Source organism: Anser anser, assembly GCF_964211835.1.
Source record: "Anser anser genome assembly, chromosome: 3".
NCBI lineage: Eukaryota > Metazoa > Chordata > Aves > Anseriformes > Anatidae > Anser > Anser anser.
In genome coordinates, this window is record NC_139722.1 from 78,350,070 (window position 1) to 78,371,517 (window position 21,448).

Consider the following 21,448-nt stretch of genomic DNA (forward strand, 5'->3'; position numbering starts at 1 on the left):
AAATTAGCTAATAACAAAACTTGATTATTGAAGAGTAATACCTTATTTAAGTTATGTTGGATGACCGACAAATATATAATCTGTTTTCTGGTCTTACATAATTACAGAAGTAGAATGATCATGCAAACAGTATTTAATTTTATTTCTTTCCTCCAGAGTATTCTAGATACTTGCATGCACATTTGGATACCCCTCTTACAGAGTATAATATTGATATAGATCTTCCTGGAAATTTCAAGGACCACTGGGCCAAAAATCTTCCTTTTCTTATAGAAAATTATGAAGAACAGCCAGGGTTACAGCCACATATAAAGTGAGCAATTTTATTTTTTTTAAGCCTACTCAAAATGCTTTTTTTTCTGCTTGACTTTTAACAATGTTATTCTGAGGCACTTATACTGTGGAAATCCAGTGAGTGTAGGTTCTTTCCAAAATTGTAGTGACTGGAGTTGATTCAGTTCATAAGAGAGGAAGAATGAAACTTACGATGACTTTTTTTCAATTTGATCTTCACATAAGCATTGTTTCACATGATTGTTTCACATCATACAGCTTTAATGATTTACCATTCTGTTTTCTTTGCAATTAATGTTAAGGCATTGAAAAGTTTGAGATGCTTAGTGCAGTGTTATGTAGCACCCTTACTACAGTTTCTTGCTATGTGCTAAATTATATTTTGTTAGAGGTGTAATTTCTCAACTGTTAAATAGATTTGTTAATACCAGATGGGTTTCACTGGGAAAATATTCTCCAGTATAATTTAGATAACCAATATTTTAGGGGGAGCATAATATCAGTTAACAGAGCAGGGGATTTATTAGACTAGTCTTTGGAAATATGCACTTAAAGGAAGGATAGCAATTTCTCCTGATATAAATGAATTTATAGACATATTCTCACTTATTCCCTCTGTGTAAAAGTAATGCTGAGTTAAAAACGTATGGCTTTTGTGCTAAAATGATAGATTCTATTACATATACACAAGAAGCTTTTTCAGAATTAAGGGATAATTTGCAGAATAAGACTTCCAGTTTCTATATGTATGCTTTCCTTACTTAGTGTTGAGGCTTCTCAGGTAAGTGTGACGTTGAAGGACGGTGTATTATTGGTTAACTTTTAGTGCCACTTACTATGAGAAAGTCTGAAGGCGTAATAGTTTTTGACAATAATAAGATCAGTAGGATGAGGATTTGATTTGAGATACTGAGTATAACTGCCATATACTGTGTATGTTTAGTGAGGTGGGAGGAGAAATGAGTGTCAAAAATTTAATTTTTGAGTATTTCCCACGTGAACAGTATGGATTACCAGACAAACAAATTGTGTTTTATAACTTCCAGGACCTATGTTGCCAAGTTATGTCTGATGTATGTTTTTCTCCTCTGTAAGAGATGTGTTATTTCAGAATTTTGAAAGCTATAAGACTGATGTGCAAGAACTCATATGTGTAGCTGATCATCTGGGTTCCATGATGCAGTATGAGACACCAGGATTTCTTCCAAATAAAAGAATACATAGAGGTATACTGAAAAAGCTCTGTGAATTTAAGAATTAAAAAATTAATGTGGTTACAATTTAATGCCATGCCTTTCCTATCTGCAAATTGGTCTTAAGCTCTACTCACTTCAAATACTTATATAAAAAAGTTTAAAATGAAAATATCAGCAAATTTTGTGGAAAACACGATCTCCCAGTTTTTATTGATATGGACAGTTGTTTCTGTAAATACATCACTTCCCTGCTCCAGTTTTCCTGTCTGTACAAAAAGAAGTGTGTGGTTCTAATTGCTTTTCTGTTTTTGTTGTTGTTTGTCCTTCTCTCCTCCTCCTCCCAGCAATGGGATTGGCTACTTTAGAAGTAATGCAAGCTGTGCAACGGACATGGGCAAACTCAAAAGTTCGGATGAATGGGAAAACCAGACTGATGCAGTGGAGGGATATGTTTGATATTGCTGTGAAGTGGCGAAGGTAACGTTAAAGAAGAGAGAAAACAAGCCTTAAGTTGTAATAATGTTGCATGCTTCAATTAACCAAAGGGCTGGAGTCCGAACAGGTAGAACAATTGTTCTTTCTTTGCTAGAAACAGGTGAATAAACTAAAGGGAGTCAGTCTTAGCCTATATACTTGCATGTATCTTTGTGCATATCTTGACCCAATCTGAAGAATCCAATGCATTCCATAAAGGGCTTTGTAACAATAACTAATCTAAATGAAGAGCTCAGACTGAGGCATTCTGGGGTTAGAGGGATTCTTTACTTGGTGTGCTGTTTCGTTTTATTTTTTTTAAATTCTTCATGGAAAAAGAGTAGACTAAAACAAAAGTGTGTCGCTAATGTGGAGAGGATGGATGAGTGTTTTGGTAGGTAAACACAAATAGATCATTCAAAGGTAATTAAGACCAAACCAAATAATGTGTGTTTTTTTAAATACCTCATTAGATCTTCTATTAATTCTCAATTGCTTTAACATTAAACTGTTATCAGAAGTAGAAATACTTTTTTTTAAAAAAAAAAAGTTCTACAGAATATATTTTAAATCGTCTTGAAGACTTTTTCTTTTTTTTTTTTAATGTTTACTTGGTTTTTCTACCCCATCTCTATGGAAAAATTGCACAAACTGATTGCTGGAGACCTGAATCTGATTATCTCGTGCCATTGCAAATATCAATTATGTTTTTTTCATTAGTGTACAACTAGCAAGAACATTTTTTGCATAAATAATTGTTTGAATAAATTCATTTTTTGTTACGTTTTTAATCTATGAAGCAAAATACTCCATAGTGCTGCCTTTCTGAACAGCCTTTTGGAACATCTTGCTTTCCCATTTGGAGATTGATAGGGTTGGCGAAACGATTGCTCTAGTTTTGTTTCAAATGCTGCCCAGTTGATTGAGCAGAAGTTGTCACAGTTAGTATTGTTTATGAAACTGCTGGCCTTGAAGACAACAGACATTTAACAGCAGTCTGTGACAATCTTGTCAGCTGAAATACTCAACATTCAAACTTCTTATTTTTTGTGTGATTGATTCTCATGAAATAATTCACAAAAATTGCAGTAATATGGCCATGTAATGATGATCAGATTGGTCTCATCACATCAGGTTCCTCAGTAAGAAAAGTTACTAGCTTGGACTCTATAGATAAGACCAGTGGTCAATATAACTTTGCATCCTGTCAACAGCAAGAGCTAGTTGCAGGTTCATAAGAAAAAGTATAAAACAAGCACAAAACAATCATCCAGAATAGTTTCCCAGTCTGTCATAGTTTTCTGTGGCTTGTGCGTTTTCTTGAGTCAGAGGTGACCAATAACATACTCAGAGTTGTAGAATCATAGAATGAGGCAGAGCTTACATTTTTCTGCTGTTACTCTGGCAGTAACAGCTGCAAAGAGCAAGAAGGAATTGAGGCATGTTTGATTTTTTTTTTTTTTTAAAGTCCAGAAAGACAAAATACAGCAGTCACCTCACTTGTATTGGTTTAATTCTTTATAGGTTTTTGGTTCTTAAAAATCTCTCCTTAGTTAACACCAGTGCATTAGAAACTAGCATACTGCAACGTCAAGCTCCCTACTGCACAGTATTCAATTTTGACATGAAGATTCCCATGACCTTCCAAGCAGTTAAGTCAGAGGTGACTCAGTGGACCTGGTACTAGCCTTGCCCACATTTTTAGTTCTCATGCTGTGTGGGCATTTATTTTTCTTAATACATCACTGATACTGAACTCGTTAATACTTAAGGTGAGCAATTCTGATGCAAAAAATTCTCCGCTAGAGCAAGTGAAGGCTGCCATAGGAGGAATCATGTGTATACCTTTATCAGTAGGAAGACATTCTTGTTTGTCGATTTAATGGGTTCTGTTGGCAATGAGAATCAGATTTTTCTTTTGTTCTATGCACCCTAAAAATGGAATAATTGTAGGCACATTTGACTGAAGAAACCCAGTTACTGTAGGATAACTTATTTTCTTTGTTTATATGATAGTAGCAGCTAGAGGCCGCAGTGGAGTCCCTATTATACTTATTTCTTTTGTAAAGTAAAAGACAGTTGTGCTGCAAAGAGTCTATGGTCTAATAAAAGGCTAAAACAGGTAGGTGAAACAAACAAGAGGGTGAGGAAGGAATATAGTAACACTAGTGTTAATAGTTCTTGCGCAGATCAGCGAGGTATAATGAGCCAATTATTAGTAGCAATCAGATTGATAGCCACTTCTTAAAAATAGACCTGTGTGAGAGAACAAAGTTCAATTAGAAATATTACATGGAGTGAAACATGTGCCAATGTTAACGTCCTTTGTCTTTGTAGGATAGCAGACCCTGACCAGCCTGTGCTTTGGTTGGACCAAATGCCTGCCCGAAGCCTTAGCAGAGGTTTTAATAATCACATTAATTTAATCAGGTATGAGAGTTTTGCCAAACAGCTTTTTCACACACACCAAGGCGCTGTACCAAAATTTACTGGTTGTTCATGAAACAGCATGCACATTAAGGACATATGTATCCAATACTATATTATTTGCTTTAATGTTTATTTTTTATTTTCTAATGGAATATTTATTTATTGTGCACTCTTATTTTTCACTCATGACATTTTCTCTTCCTCCTGGATTTCAATTGTACAACTGAGTTACAGCAAGATAAAAAGTAGTACCTGGAAGGTGCATATTTTTACATGCTGTTTTTAATTCCCAAATGATCTATTTTTTACATTTAAGGTAAAGTTAATCACAGCTGTAATTATTGCAGATGATATTTCTTGAAGACTGTTGCAATTATAATGAAACAGAGCTGTTTTATTGCCTTTATTCCCAATTTATAACAGGGAGGAAACAGTTTCTTTAGTTGTTCTCAAAGTAGGCCAAATTAAAGCAAAGATGACAAATAAGTAACCTGTCAAAGGTAATAGGTGCATTTTCAAACAAAGCTCAAATTAAAGATTGAACCACTGTTGTACGTTCCATCTTCTCCCATTCTGCAAGACTCAGTATTGTACTCAAGGTAGTGCTACCTCTCACGAAGTGGTAGAAGTGTGAGAGACTCAATGTGGCAACATCACTGTCAATCACAGGAGCAGAGTGTTTGTAACTAAGTATGTAGCCGGATTACATCTTTTTATTTTTTTCTCCCCCACTATGGTAAATATTGAATCTTTGATCTGTCATTCTGCTTTTATATCTACTTCTTCCTTTTTTGAGAATCTGCTTGGAAAAAGCAGGACAAGGGAAGCAAAGCCTTCTCAAGAATTTTCAAGTAAAAAAAGTGATATTCTGATGTTCACAAAGAGAAACTAATGATAATTCCTCCATGCTCATCCTACCATTCTACAAGGCTCCCCTTTACTTTAAGTAGCGATTACAATGTAGTTTTAAACTCCAAATTGCAATTGGTGGTTGCCCTTCAGGGATATACTCATTATTGGACAGTCTTAGGCTTAGGCTTCTGTCTTCCCTCAAGTCAAGTGTTACATTTGGGCTCCAAACTCTGTCCATCTTTGCTGCATTCCTCTCTGCACACACATAAGCTCCAGCTGAAATCACAACAATCTATTCTTTGAGACAAGCGTGTCTTCCATGCTTCATCCATTTCTGTCTGTTTTTATTTTAAAATGGGAGAGGGGAAAGCTTAATTCTTAGGTAGAGTAAGCTGGCAGAATACAAGGGCATTAATGTAACAACACTTGATTACTATGCTGAAATAACTTTTAATATTTATTCTGAAGAAGTGCACCCTTGTTCAAGATCTCTGTCAGCAACTGTTTTTCACAGCAAAGCACATTAATTACTAGTGTTCTCTGCTGATAGGAAAACAAAACTCACAATTTACTATTTCAGTTATTGTGGTGGTTCTGTAGAAATTTAAAATAAGCATTATGAACTTTGAGAATGATAGGCCCACAGTTTTAATCTTTTGGTTTTGGATCAGCCTTGACTTTTGGAGATCTCATCAGCATTTTGATTGTGCATTTTTTGACAGCAAATTAATGATTATCAGTGAATTACCATTTGGGGGCTTTTTTAGAGGGAACACTAGATATGAAGCAGCCTTAAGAGTTGATCATGGTTTAGTACTGGCTGCTGACTGCATCCTTTTTGATTCTAGGAAGCAATACTTGTTTGATGATTCTGTACCCCAAGTAATAGCTGTTTTCACAGAATCACAGAATCATCTAGGTTGGAAGAGACCTCCAAGACCACCGAGTCCAACGTCTGACCTAACACTAACAAGTCCTCCACTAAACCATATCCCTAAGCTCTACATCTAAACGTCTTTTAAAGACCTCCAGGGATGGTGACTCCACCACTTCCCTGGGCAGCCCGTTCAAATGCCTAACAACCCTTTTGGTGAAGAAGTTCTTCCTAATATCCAACCTAAACCTCCCTTGGCGCAACTTTAGCCCATTCCCCCTCGTCCTGTCACCTGGCACATGGGAGAATAGACCAACCCCCACCTCGCTACAGCCTCCTTTAAGGTACCTGTAGAGTGCGATGAGGTCTCCCCTGAGCCTCCTCTTCTCCAGGCTGAACAAGCCCAGCTCCCTCAGCCGCTCCTCGTAAGACTTGTTCTCCAGACCCCTCACCAGCTTGGTTGCCCTTCTCTGGACTCTCTCGAGTACCTCCATGTCCTTGTAGCGAGGGGCCCAAAACTGAACACAGTACTCGAGGTGCGGCCTCACCAGAGCCAAGTACAGGGGGACAATCACTTTCCTAGACCTGCTGGCCACACTGTTTCTTATGCAAGCCAGGATGCTGTTGGACTTCTTGGCCACCTGGGCACACTGCTGGCTCATATTCAGCCGACTATCCACCAATACTCCCAGGTCCTTCTCTGCCAGGCAGCTTCCTAACCACTCATCTCCCAGCCTGTAGCGCTGCTTGGGGTTGTTGCGCCCCAGGTGCAGGACCCAGCACTTGGCCTTGTTGAACTTCATACAGTTGGCCTCAGCCCATCGGTCCAGCCTATTCAGATCATCCTGCAGAGCCTTCCTACCCTCGAACAGGTCGACACACGCACCTAACATGGTGTCGTCTGCAAACTGGTTAGCTTTCCACAGTGGTTTGTTTCTGATTTCGAATTCCCTCCTGATGACTTCACATGGGGCTCACTCCCATCTGGAGTACTGCTTTCAGCTCTAGGGCCCCCAGCACAAGAAGGACATGGAAGTATTAGAACAAGTCTAATAAAAATGACTTTCTCTAATAAAATGACTTTATCTAACCATAGAACACCAGTCTTTTGTTCTTTGTTCCAAGGGAATAGGATAGTTAACGGTTCCTGACTTACTAATTTGTTATGGGCCCTACTGCCAGAAGCTCAGATAATACTTAGTAGCGTACTAACTTAATAATGTTTTGACATTCTGGCGAAGGGCATCCATTGTCTTGGAAGTATGTAAGAAATATAACTGCAAATACTGGGTGTAGTTCATACCAGTAACTACCATTTTTTCAGTTGTGCTGATTCAGTGTCTTATTGCACATAACATTCAGTATTCCTGTTTTGCCATGCATCTGTGCAGTTTATTTGGCAAAAATGAGGGCTAGGTAGCTCTAGGAGGGAGAGGGAGAGGAGTAATCTTTTAAACTAGCTAGCCACTGAAAGATTTGAAAAGTGGAACTTCCTTTCATTATTTTAGTATTCATGACAGATCTAGTCACACTGAGCTAATGCTGTCTCTAGTTTGTTTGATATAAATTGTACACCAGTAATTTCTGTGTGCAAAAGTATTTGGATTAGGTACTTGTTAACATATGCTTTTTCTTTGCCTCGGAATTCTTTGTATTTACAGTCCACTATTGAATGATTTCTGGCAAAACAAAAAAAAAAAAAATGTTTTGCTGTGGAGGCACTAGGGATCAGTGAATTCTGAATTCAAGATTCTTTTCCAGAATGGTATAGTGATTGAAGAGTGTCAGAAAACAGTTTTGTTTTAATTTGGAGAGCTTTTAATAGAAGGTATATAAGAGAAGTCTTGTACTTCACTATGTTTGATAGGCTTCCAGATCTTAACAGTTTCAAGATAGAAGTATATTGGCTATTGCTGCTTCTTTGTGGGTCTACACACAAGCACAACTCTGGCTGATCTCTCTTCTGGCAAGTGATCAAAGTTACCAAGTTTTATTTAAATTAGAGTGAATGTTCTTGAAAGTTTGAGTTATTTCTGTAGGCATAACAAGGATTTGGGATCAGCTAAACATTAATAATATACTCAGTGTTCTTACCAAAAAAAAAAAAAAAGTAAAGAAACTCTCTAGAAGAGTGCTGCTTTTGAAGTTTTGGTAGTAGTGCTTGTTAAACAAGGAGAAAGTGGTAATATACAGAAATTACATCTGACCACCCACTAAAAGTCTTTTCTCAGTACTGCTGCTTCTAGGTAGCCTTATAGAACGATAGGTCTGGTTTGGATGTATTTTCCAAGATGCCACTTAATTAAAATCCAGTTCCTTATTCTGACATGCTTCTGCCTGTTGTACAGATTTTTTTTTTTATACAGATGGAAAATGATGGGACGTACAACAAGGGCAAATTATGCACAGAAATTTATCCTTCATCCTTTCTCTTTCTATTCCTCCCTCCATTTCCTATGTGCAGATTGTGTATGTGTTCTAATTCTGTTCAGGTTTTTAAAGACTGATTCTGCAATTACTCTGAGACCAGGCCTACTAAAGTGTGCGATGGTGGAGTGAGACTTTAGGGAGTTAAGCTGCCAAAATCACTTACTCAGAGTGAATAAAAGCTAGGTGTGAACACCTTCCTGTGATTGACAGTGGTTTTGCTTCCTCAGAGAGCGATAACGTTTGCTTTATAAAATCTTGTTTTGTAGACTGGGAGAAGAGGAAGGACTTCTACAAATGCAATAATGGTATGTAATTTTTCCTCTCAGAGTGGTTATATAATACTAGTAGGTTTTTATCAGGTTTTTATTTATACTTTTCTTAGTGTTCTACGGGGGAAAAAAAACTTGTTTCCTTGTTCAACAGTTACTGTTCCTAACTGTTAGGAGTCAAAGCAAAATTACTTCAGTATGTAGGTGCTTAGGTGAGTAAAGAAAACTGTACCTGGAAATGTGAAAACTGTACATGGAGAACTATGTTAGAGCATATTTAGCACATATGTTGGCAAATACGTAAAATGGGGAATGTCAGTTTTCAAAGTAAATCAGTGTGCACACCGATAACTCTCTCTTAGCTCTGCAATTTCTACTAGTCTGAATAACTGTCTGAGAAAATTCTATCCTATTACAAATAGATAATTATCATATAGATAATGGATATACTGAAAATAGGGAAATACCCGTGAAATGCAGTTTATCTGAGAACAACTGAACTAATGATACATGAATTTTTGCAAGTTCACTTGGGAATCTACATCCAAAGTTGGGGATGGGCAATTTGCCATTTCAGAAAAACCTCTAATTCTTTCCTTTGATCTAAGAGCATCTGTGGATAAAATATTGTCAAATTTTAATGAACAATGTTTGCCTTAGCCCTGGAATGTTGGGTTGAAAAACAGAACTTTAAAGAGAAACTTTTCTTTTATTTTGTAGGGGACAGGTCATTAACATGCGGTACCTGGAGTACTTTGAGAAAATTCTTCATTTTATCAAAGATAGGATCCTTGTTTATCATGGGTAAACTTTTGATTATCTTTTTTCACTTCTCTCTGCCTGCTGCTTCACTCCTCTGGTAATATTGATTTGAAATTTACATAATAATTAATTTTGGAAAGTCCAAGTGACATTTCCTTAACTGTATGTTCTAGTTTTCTTAGTGTCTATACCTGTTATATTTCCTAATAGAAATACAAAATCCTATTAACCTAATCGGAAAAGTATTGTCAATTATGGTATACCTCTAATTAAATAATGGTATTAAATTTCTACCCACAGTTTTTGCATGAGTAGGTCTTAATTCTTTCTGTAAAATATGACTCATTAAAGATGCCTTCCCCCCAGTAGAATGGAGTACAATTCCTGGTAAAATAGACTACAATTTCTCTGAATATTAAGATTAATTTATTAAGTAGAGGGATAAATCCCGCCTTTTGGAGTGAGGAAAAGGAAGAATGGAGGATACAGAAAGCACTTTTATATAAAACTGGTGTTTGGCAAGTAGTTTTATCAGAACAGGAAATCTTTACTACCTTTTACATAGATGGGTTTGTAGACTGTGCTCAAGCAGAAGATGGTGGTAGAATCTTAAATAGAAGAATGTAAATAATCTTAAAATTGATGTTTATATCAATTTCAAACTTTGATCACTCTTTTATGAGTAAAATGTCTTCCCAAGCAGTGGCTTATTTGTGACAACAATGTTCTGACAAAGTTTAAAAAATTAAGAAACTCTTTAAGTCCTCTAATTTTTCTTTGGCCTGGTAACTTCTCTTAAATATTATGTTCTATTATTCTTTGTGCTACGTGAATATCAAAAATAAAAGTACAGAAGAGCTTTATAGCAGTTGAAAGCATTTAAGTTTTAGAACATTTCTGATAGATACTGGTTCATAAGCTTTGTAGTAACTGGAACGTCTATCTTCCATTGAGAGAAAGCTTTTTCAGGCTGAGCCAGTAGCCTTTGGGCTTGAACCAGAGCAATTTGTGCAGTGGTTTTAAAAAAATACTTCTGTTCTTAAAATCTGTGTACAGTCATAAATTTCAGAGAGCTAGTTCAATAGGTTTCTTCACTGTTCAGCTGTGCCTGCACCTGTAATATATATGTAACTTTTGAGGCTACACAAATGCATGCATTTTGGGAAGAGCATTTCTAACAGTGCTGATTTTCTTCTGTCTTCTCTCATCAATAGCCCCTGCCCCCACACACATGCAAGCACTGTTCAACACTTCAGAGTGGCCAACCACAAAAAAGATAAACTTGAAGTTTCAAGTTGAGGTTTGAAACTGAAGAAATAAGCTGAGATGGTCTAGGGTGGAAAGTTCTTTTTGAAGAAACTGCCTCTCTTATGCTAGAATAGGTGACCATGGGGTCAAGTATGAAGAAACTCATTTTCAGAAAAGAAATAAATACCTTTCAATAACTCATTGTGCTAACCATCGGTATTGCTAATTAAGTTAATGCTAGATGGATTTCTGGAAATGTTACACGTGCTCAACCATTGTGATTCCATATTTGATTATTTCTTTTTCCAGTGCTAATAATCCAAAAGGACTATTGGAGGTTCGAGAAGCTTTGGAAAAGGTACATAAAGTAGAAGATCTTCTTCCCATAATGAAGGTAAATCAAAGAAAACATTCAAAATATGCTGAAAATAATACAGCATATTACGGGATATATCCAGTTCCCCAGAACGTAACCACAGGGTATAAACTTTAAAATGACGAACTGGAAACACTAATTCAAGCTATTTCTGCCTTACCAGCCAGAAAGGTTTGTGGTCAGATCTTCTGTAATGGGCTCACAGCATATGTGTACAGTATGAAGGAAAAAAATAGAAGATATGTCTGAAAGATTAGGAACATCAAAGGAACAAGTTCATTTGATGAACCTAATGTAAAAAAGTTGCAACTAAAGCTGGCTATAGTCACTGATAGCCAACCTGAAACTGTGTTTTACATTTTTGTGCTCTGGAAAAAGGAGTGAGGGAAACCTGCAGTTTTACTACTTGCTGGTGATGGTATCTGCAGAAAGGCTGTGGATCATCATGAGAGGTGCCAAATGAGTTATAGTCTGATCTCAACTTAAGCAATGAGGCTTAAGCTGGATTTAAGTAACAAGTCGTCCCCTCTCCCGTAACTCCCTTCAAATTAATTTAGGATGACCCTTATGTAATTATTTGTGTTTCCCCAAACACTGTTACAAAGTATTTCTTTTAAAAAGGTTGAGCAGAACTTCATTTAGAATAGAATAAAATTTGGGAAGGAATATACATTCTAAATAGAGACCAACTCATAGCTTTCTGTTAGTATGTCTGCATCGTGGTTTCATGGACAGATACCAAGCTGTCGCTAATCAGTCATTCTGACTGATTGACACAGAACGGTTCCTCAGAAGATGCTTTTACCTTGCTGCTACTGCTGATACACCAATTTTGCATTTGCTCACTTGTGCACTATAGGTATCTTCACAAAAGCTGCATGGCTCAAGCACTGAATTTTTCTGTGGGACGTTTTTAATAGGTATTATAAATAAAAGGGTCTAAAAAAGTCATAGCTTTGGAAGTCCATCCTTTTTATACTCCTGTCTTGTTCTTGGGCTTTGAAGAAGAATCCATGTGAATACCAGCTGAACCTAAATAAACTTGTGATGCAGAGACTGTAGATGTTAGGGTGGATAGGTGATTACATGTTGCCTGTTGCCACATGAATGTGCAAATACAGCCCTGTAGAGCACTTCTTACGGCTACTGTAGAATCATAAGCCAGAAAAAAGAGAAAATAAATCCTATTAGTGGAGTTAAAAATACAGGTTACACCAAGACAATGATGAAAATGTATAAACATAGTGGACTATACATGACTTAGTTTGTTATAAATGTTTCTAAGAACTGGCAGCAAATATTTTTCCTGGTTTTCATAACCTGTACGTTTTGCTCTGGTTTGAATCAACTGTATCCTATTCTGAATTGCATCTAAGTGGAATGCTGTTTCTCATTAGAGGCTTTTAGATTTGTTTCTTTAAAAATAAATGCAGATTCTCTTTAAACATAACATTCTGGATCATAAGTTCTATCTTAAAATAAATAATTGTCCTAGTAATTCATTCAACACTATTGCACAATAGTCATTAATAGTGCCTGTATAAAATAACTGCCTGCTAATATTGACGCAGTTTGGTTATTCAGATAGCTGAGGAATGTTGTATGTCAAAAGCTGGGCTTTTGGCTTTACTTAAATACAGTTTTGCCTGGTTTATACAATTCTTTGGCTGCAGTGCTACATTTAGATAATGTAGCTTTGTAAAATTCTTAAACTCTGTGATATTTTTCCTTCTGATGAGGATAAACATTAATTGAAATTGGATCACAGTTAACAAAGTGTTGCTATGAGATTGTATTCTGGAATCCACAGTTAAACTAATGCAGCTACTTCTTAGTGTAAACATAAAAGGCAGACTTTCAGATTCCTGCTTTTGCATTTACATTGTTTCACCAAATGGTTACTGTCAACATGCAACTTGGGGAGAAATCTGTGCAGTTCAAATTGTTTTATACAGTTGCTTTTCACACATCATGTAGTTTTATATTCACTATATAGTTAAAGTTGAATGGCAAAATGCCTTATTCAGTACTTAAGATTTCCATCCAGTAGCAAATGAAGAATGAATGAAATAATGTAGTTGACAGTAACTCTTTGCACTGCTCACCCAGCTTGTCCACTTTCATTTCTTCTCCAGTTGTAAGTGTTTCAAAACAATAGAGGCAGGCTGTCTCTTTGCATTTACTCTAATATTGCTTTTTTTTTTCTTTTGAAAGCAGTTTAACAGTAAAACAAGAGATGGGTTTACTGTGAACACAAAAGTCCCCAGCCTTAAGGATCAAGGAAAAGAATATGATGGATTCACGATTACCATAACAGGAGATAAGTATGTTTTGGGGGGCTCAAATACCTTAAGTAATGATGAAGTATTGAAGTATTTATCTTCTCAAATGCCATTTCTATTTGCATAAAGTGGCATTTGTTTTTTCACTGGTGACATTCTTGCCACCGTATTTTTTTTATTTTATTTCAGCGCTTCTGATTCCTGTTGTGTTCCCTGACAGAGAGGGAATATGGTTAGTAGTTATGGAGTTCAGTTGAGATGATTCTCTAGCATAAGTGAAGAGATACCTTGTTATTCATTTTAGACTATAAAAAGCCTAAAGGAGGAAAAATGTCATTCTTTATCCATATTAAAATACATTTCTTGTTGTGAGACCTTGTCTTTTATTGAGGCTGAAAAGTCCTGAATGGAGTGGAAATTTCTTTGATCAAGGCATGGAAAAGACTCTTCTGTTTGGATTTTGGCCTTTTCATTTTCTGTATTTTTTGAGATGTTTGCAGACCTATTTTTGCCAGTTTAGACTACGTTATTCTTCTATGAGGATATGCTCAGGTGGGACTTTGGGCTTATCTCATTGAGTGAGATAGCAAATTTCTCACTGTATGGATACTGACTCCTTGTCTTCTCAAAGAGCATTAATCTGAATCCATTTAGAACTAATCAGAAACCCCTTCCAACTACCAGCTGAAAGATTGACTAGACAGTTCGTGCTTTTGGTTTATTATGGGATTTTAAATTCTGTGCATTGGATTTTTTCCCAGAACTTGAGTGCTTCTAACGCTGGGACATGGAAGCTGAACTTCTATTCTAAAGTGTTAACATATCTCCTAACTTCTAATTTTATATTCTAAATCGTATGCCTGTATACACTGAAATGAAACAAAACATGCCTTTACTATTTTAGAAAGATATTTTGGTATTAGTAAAATGGTATATACTATTTACTTCTTACAAATATTCTTCTATATTAATCTGTTTTAATCCATAGTTTATAATCATTTTTTTGTACCAAAACAATTCCATTTTGGTAGATTCAAGTTTGTAAAACTGTATTTTGCATTCTATACAGGAGTCTCAAAGCCAAGAATATGTTTTAAAATTGGATAGCATCTTGCTGTATTCTTTCAGATAAACTTACAACATGGCAAAATGTTTCTAATTTCAGTGTTTGTGTTTTTTTAAACTAAAATGTGGGGGCAATGCACATAATATCATGCTTAAAAAAAATATAGGAAAAAGACATGATGTAGTATTTAACTGTTACATATTTGTTACTTAGCCTGTATATGTGCAAAAAAAAATTTATCTCTGTTCTTGTTTAATCTGTTTGATAGAGTTGGAAACATATTATTTTCAGTAGAAACTCAGACAACAGAAGAAAGAACACAGCTGTATCATGCAGAAATAGATGCTCTGTATAAGGATCTAACAGCTAAAGGAAAAATTTTAATTCTGTCTGCAGAGCTGGGGGTAAGGCTGTTTTAATGGAAATGATGAGTTCCTTGATGAAATTCTATTATGTTTTTATACCTTGCGTTTAACAGTCAATGTCTTTAATACTTTTCGACAGAGACCTTAAGTAATAAAATAGACTGCTTGTTTAAACCCAGTTATGTCAAATATTATAAAAAATTGCCATAATTCTGTCTGCTACTTAAATTTGCTCCTGATTTGCTGCAGTAATTGGAGAGAGTCCAGACAAGGTCTTGATATCACAATGTGTTCTGCTATAGAAGTAGTGGATATTTTTTTCTCCTTTGTTTGCACAGGTCTATGATCACTGTTTCATTGTTCTGACAAGCACTACTTAAGATTGTATGCAGCTTTGGTTTATAGTGGCTGGATGTAAGATGGGAAGTAACGTGGAGTCATGAAAAAAAAACACTAAAATTGTGTTCATGTTGATTTCTGTTGTAATGAGAATTTGACCAGATTTAAGCCTGCACTTTCCACTTTTCATCCTTTGACACCGTATAGGTGAACAGTTTCACCTAAATTTAAAATGTATAATAAAATGAAATGCTTATATATGGTTTTCACATTTGAAATGGTAATTCTAAAAGTAAGTGCTACAAGATTTTTCCAAATATGTGTTCATACGTATAGTAACATCTGGATATTAGACCATCTTTAATTCTCTTTTTGTCTTTGCTTAGGAAGCAGATGCTGTGTGCAACTTGATCCTGTCATTAGTTTATTACTTCTATAATTTAATGCCACTTTCAAGAGGATCTAGGTTAGTGGTTGCTTTTTATCACATCTGTTATCTTGGATGCACACTGTAAAATGTCCATGTGTTACAGTATCCTAATATACTTTTAATATGAAAAAAAAATTAGAAGTTGGACCATCTGTCCTGTACAGTTTCTTATTTTATCTGCCATGATGATGAACACTGATTTTGTAGTGTTTTAAAAGATAGTTCATAACTGCTGATAGTAACTATTCATAGCTGCATCTATATTTAAAATGATGAGTAGTCTGTATTTATGGACTTCAGCTCAGGGATTGAAAAGTGTCTTTTTTAAATTGTAACATTTGGGTTCTTAATCTACATTGTCAGACCACTGTAATTTAATTCAAAGCTTTACTGAACCACAGATTTTATATGAAATATACTTTGGTATAGCTTAGAATAATATTTACTTTACATTTTATTAAATTTTTTTTTCAGCTGTTAGGGTCACCAAACGAAACATAAGAATAAAGTGTCCCATATTTCATTGATCTCTTCAACTGAAATTCTAGTTTAATTCAAACCTGGCTACGTGTATGACTGTTATTAATCTCTTTTCCACAGAGCACTTATGAGCTTTAAGCTTATTAATAAACACCATTCAGTAGTATATAAATAAATAATCAAAAGACTTACATTTCTTTAATCAGCTTTTATCGTGCTGAATGAAAAAAATAACAAATTGTTTGAGTTTCACAACTAAAAAAAAAAGTTTAATGTTGAACAGTTGAGGCAGGGGAATCCCTTTCTGTTCTACAGTGCCTCTAGCTCTGTTGCAGTAAAGTTTATAAACTTTTCTGGGCTACAGTTAAGCTTCTTGGAAACAGGAGTTTGCTTTGTATTCAGCTGTGTGGAGTTTTAAGAACTCAGAAGTCTGAAATTATGATTCTGACTACTGTAGAAACTGTTCTTCAGTAGTTAAACTTCATAGGATCCTTATTCCAATGGTTTTGGGAAAGAAGTGATTTCACTTTTTAAGCGTGTTGCACTTTATTTTATTTCTAAAATAACCAGCACCATAACTTTTGCTAACCTTCTGTAAAACAGCAATATATACTATATAATATATATATAATATATAATTTGTGTTTTTTGCAGTCTAAAAGAATGCTATTTTAAAGCTATTACTTAGTATGACACTATGGAAAGACTTTGACTCTTTTTCTCTCTCTCTTTTTTTTTTTTTTTTTAAGTGTGATAGCTTATTCAGTGATCATGGGAGCACTAATGGCAAGTGGAAAAGAAGTATCAGGAAAAATTCCTAAAGGAAAGGCAAGTATCAAAACGCACTGCTTCAGCCTTGGTGGAGGAAGTAGTGCATGTAAATTTGAGGAAGGAACTATAAGAATGAACAGAAGTTGCACACTTATTTGCTGGAGATGAGGTAGCCTGAGAGAGTTTTAAAGATTCCACTGCTGATCTGAGAGCAGGTGAGATGTAGAAATACTATATACAGTAACTCTGCATAGTCAAATGGTAGCTGCTTGTGTCCCGCAGTAATTAAACCTTTGGAAGTGAAGCAGTTCTCGTGTGCTGAGCTGCATTTTCCAGCTTTCTTTCAAAAGGGTTCTGAGAATACTTGGGCAGAATTAGCAGCTCTTCTGGACACACAGCAGAAATTCTTTCTTTACTCTCAGTGTATTCTTGAGTACTTAGGGCTTAGCAATCAAAAATGTATTTGCAGCTTCTTGTAATATCTCCTCCTCCTCTGAAATCAATTTAAAATGTTGAAAGGTCGGATTTCATTTAAATATTATAACACCTTGCTCCATTTCCCTTTCTTTATTCAACTAATGGTCTGTTAGCTGTATCACCTCTTCAACATGAACGGAGTGAGAGCACCTCTGTTTCTTTAGTGTATTGCCAAAAGAATCAGCAAAATTTCAGTGAGACTCAGTGTTGAAGAAAATACCCTGTGCGGATAACTGAAGAAAGAGCAACTTTCCTTTCTATTCTAGAAAGTCCTGAAAACAATAAAGTCTGTCCTTTTAGTACAATGAATTTAGAAGGCTGATAACATTAAAAACAACAGCAAAAACATAAACATGGACATAAAAAGAATATATAATAGTTGCTTTTAAGAGCAGATAGCAAAAAAGCTTCACTATCAGTGGGCTGCTAAGCTCTGCTAAGCTGATATCTTCAGTGTTTTGTAGGAGTTCAGAATAAGGTTGAATATTTACTTATGTGGAGTTTTCTTGTTTTGTTATTTTATTTTAATGCGTCTTCCTAGGACTTAATAAGGTAGTGCATTTTGCTGCGTGATTTTATGCAATCAAGCAATGTTTCAGGATTACTCAAAAACAGGATTTCTGACTTACAGGAAACTTCAAGGCAATTCTTATGTTTGAGGCTTTTTTTTTTAATTATTTTTTTCCTGAAATAGCACCTGAATTGAAACAAAACCGTTTTTAGAAAGGCTTTAACTAGCTGGAAGAAATTGTTTTGAAACCAGGAGTTTCTGACAGATTTCTTAGAGGGGGATTTCTGGTCCCAAGCTTATTACAGCGTGCAATATCAGACCGCTCTGAAGCCAAAGATGTCTAGTTGTCAAGAGTCCTGTTACTGCCTTGGAAGGTCTGTCAGTAGCCATGGACTGCATATTATTTATTGTGGACAGGAATGCAAACCCACAGTCACATTCAGTGCTTGGCATGCATGCTGCTTTTCCAAATTGTTTGGTGATGAGGGAGAAAATAGCCTGGGCGCAGATTAGTTAGCAAGCTTACTCCTGTCCCACCAAGAACAGAGGTAAGATTTGATTGGAACCCTTCCTTAAATTCAGCCAGAATTCACTAAACAGTTTTAATGAAGCAGTGTGTTTGAGCATTGCTTTGCTGAAAACTTGCTATAAGCTGTAGATATGAAGTTTCCAGAGTTCTTCGCTGTATGTAAGTAAACTCTAAAAACTTGTCATGGAAAGAAGTAATACAGAATGCCCGGAAAATCCAGTGCAAGTCTACCATTCCTATGGTATGATATTTTGCAGAATACAGTATGTGGAAATGTAAAATATCCCGGTTTTATTTGTTAGTTGGACATTATAATAATTCTGAAGATGGTCCATATTTTCTGTCACCAACTCAGTAGTATAGACATCTTGTTTAGAGGGAGAAACTGTATTATGTCAGAAAAGGAAAGATACATTTTTAAAGTTGAAGTTATCTATTAAGAATATTCAAGGATTAACTTCCTGGAATTAGAGAACTTGAAACTTCTCTCATTTCTTAAGATCTTTTTAATTTTGTTGCATTTTCAGCTTGTTGATTTTGAAGCGATGACAGCACCAGGATCTGAGGCTTTTAGCAAAATAGCAAGGAGCTGGATGAACCTAAAAAGGTAAATCTCTTTTGTTCTGATGGTGGAGGAGGATGGGGGTGGGGTAGTAGAATATGAAAGACTTTAAGTCAAATTTAAGCCTATGCTGAAGAAGTGACTTAGACATGACGAATTTAGCAAATGATCCAGTCTATTTTTAACTTTCAAATCTTGTCTTAACAAATCCTAATTTATAAACACTTTTCTAGGCTAACAGAACATTTGTCTACACATCCAGTCATCATGTGTTACCACTGAGAAAATTCCTTGAGTTAATATTTTCTTCATTTTGTCCAATGGTATAATTTGCCTTTTTTCCTGTAGTTGTTATTTATGAATCTTGTGATTGAGTGGAAAAAGGGGGGGGAGGATTCAACTTGGTGGTTCTTTCCGTTCTTATGGATCTTTGACCTGTACACTGAAAGTGATGTATTTATCTGTTGGTGCTATTTTGACTTGGAGAATAAGTATTTTCAAAGTAAATGGAAGTTTTGAATATGCAGTATTACATTAATATAACTGTATGACTTCTGTATTTTTATTTTTCTTAGAGTAGTTTTTGAGTACTGAACATGTTAATTCCTTGTCAGTGTTACAGAACTGTTGCATTTGATTTGTCCCTTCGTGGATATTCGCCATACAAAATCTAAAAATGGGGCTAGAGACAGAAAAACACTATCTTTTAGGTAAAGGTCAAGTCACTTAAAGGGTGCTGAGAGAACTGGCCAATGTCCTTACAAGGCCAGCTGTAATCTCTGAGAGGTGATGCGGGTCTGGGGATGTTCCTGGTGACTTCAGGAAGGAAATCTTGCATCTGTCTTCAAAAGGCCTGAAGAACAACCCAGGGAAACTAGAGGCTGGTCAGCCATGCTTTGGTTCCTAGGAAAGTGATGGAGTCCTCTAAAGCACTTTGGTCCCTAGGAAAGTTACGGAGTCTCAGCTTTGTGGAAAGGGACCTGTAAGTCTTGATACACTGCAAACCAAATGTGAGCCGGCAGCAGAGAAGGCCAGCAGCATCCTGGGCTACCCTAAATAGATTAGGAGAGATGATTTTGCTCCATTCAGCACTTTAGACCACACCTGCATCCAGTTTTGGGGCTGCTGGTACAGTAAAGAAAGAAGGATAAACTGGAGCAAATTCAGCAGAGGACCACCAGGATGGTAAGGAGGCTGGAGCACATGCCTCAACAGGAGGGAATTGGGCTTACTTAACCTGGAGAAGAGAAGGCTTTGACCTAACAGGAACTTCCCAGTTCCTGACACTGCCTTAACCACACAAAAGTTATGTTTTCTAATTGGAGCAAAGTCAGCTTAAGCTACTTCAACCCTACCTATGTGTGTCTGACCCTCTCAGTTGTACTGCTGAAATTATTTGTGGGATCCCATAGCAAACCAGATCAGGAAACTGATCTGTGCTAAATATTGGTTTTGGCAAGGTTATTTTTAACTGAGACTGTTTCACAGCATAGGATTTGCTGGCTCAACTGAGAGATGGGTGAGGAATGAGCCAGAGTGGAGAAAATGCTAAAGCTGGCTTTGCTTGATACTGAGAAAAGTATCTGTGGAACCACAGCCCAAAGAACTGGAAGTAATTATATGATGATAATTAACCTGGGGAGCTAATTTGTCTGTGGTATAGAAATAATAGTGCATAAGGTAAGTAAGGTTTGAAGACTTAGAGCAATAAAACTCTACTTTAAGTTCTGCCATTCCAGAAGGCTCTTATTTAGTGGTTGTTTTCATTCTGTGTAGTGAGGGCAGTTCGTGAAGTGAGGAGTCATGAGAAGCAAGAACTGGTGGTGATCAACAGGTTCTTGACTTCAAGTCCCAAATGTGTTGAAGTGCTTGAACAGAAATATAAGCTAATATGTTAACTTCCAGGTAAATTATTCTTAACACAGCAAAAGATTAATATATTTTTTAATATTTTTTCCTTTTTCAGTATTTCACCTTCTTACAAGAGTCTACCATCAGTATCAGAGACTTTTCCTACCCTGAGAACGATGATTGAAGTACTAAATACAGACTCGTCTTATTGTCTAAAAAAAACGATAGCTGTTGTGTAATTTATACAAATAAAAGACCAAGATAAGCTGCTGCTTAAATTATTTTGAAGGGGAAAATATGGTCAAACTGGGTTTATTATTATTATTATTATTATTATTTTTGATAAATAGACTACACAAACTTATTTGAGTAATGATCACTAGTAAAGGGAATCTTTGTGACCAGTAATATTAAAAAGGGAAAAAAAAGGAGAACAGTTAACTTCTTGTATCCTGACATGCTCTAACAAGAAATACAGCTGTTTGGGGGGGGGGGGGGAGAGGGGGCAAAATGAAGAGCAATAAGAAATTTCCATCTCACTTATGTTCTGAATGTTCTGGAAGTGAAGATTTACTTTTAA

The 21,448-nt window shown here is 36.0% G+C and overlaps 1 protein-coding gene across 2 annotated transcripts in view; it reads left to right on the forward strand.

Moving 5' to 3' along the window:
* TTC13 (tetratricopeptide repeat domain 13) overlaps positions 1 to 21,133 on the forward strand; it is a gene marked incomplete at its 5' end in the record, with an annotated part of 39,794 nt that extends 18,661 nt beyond the window's left edge. Inside the window, 12 exons of one of the 2 annotated variants that reach the window (XM_083831029.1) lie at positions 157 to 313; positions 1,390 to 1,520; positions 1,835 to 1,967; positions 4,302 to 4,394; positions 9,540 to 9,623; positions 11,139 to 11,223; positions 13,420 to 13,529; positions 14,822 to 14,957; positions 15,644 to 15,723; positions 16,917 to 16,995; positions 18,983 to 19,062; positions 20,984 to 21,133. In XM_083831029.1, the coding sequence (XP_083687155.1) occupies positions 157 to 313; positions 1,390 to 1,520; positions 1,835 to 1,967; positions 4,302 to 4,394; positions 9,540 to 9,623; positions 11,139 to 11,223; positions 13,420 to 13,529; positions 14,822 to 14,957; positions 15,644 to 15,723; positions 16,917 to 16,995; positions 18,983 to 19,062; positions 20,984 to 21,107 (1,292 nt within the window). In that variant the 3' untranslated portion in view covers positions 21,108 to 21,133. The remainder of the gene's footprint in view (positions 1 to 156; positions 314 to 1,389; positions 1,521 to 1,834; positions 1,968 to 4,301; positions 4,395 to 9,539; positions 9,624 to 11,138; positions 11,224 to 13,419; positions 13,530 to 14,821; positions 14,958 to 15,643; positions 15,724 to 16,916; positions 16,996 to 18,982; positions 19,063 to 20,983) is intronic. The other variant, XM_083831030.1, reaches the window with a different exon arrangement.
* Positions 21,134 to 21,448: the final 315 nt, after the last annotated feature.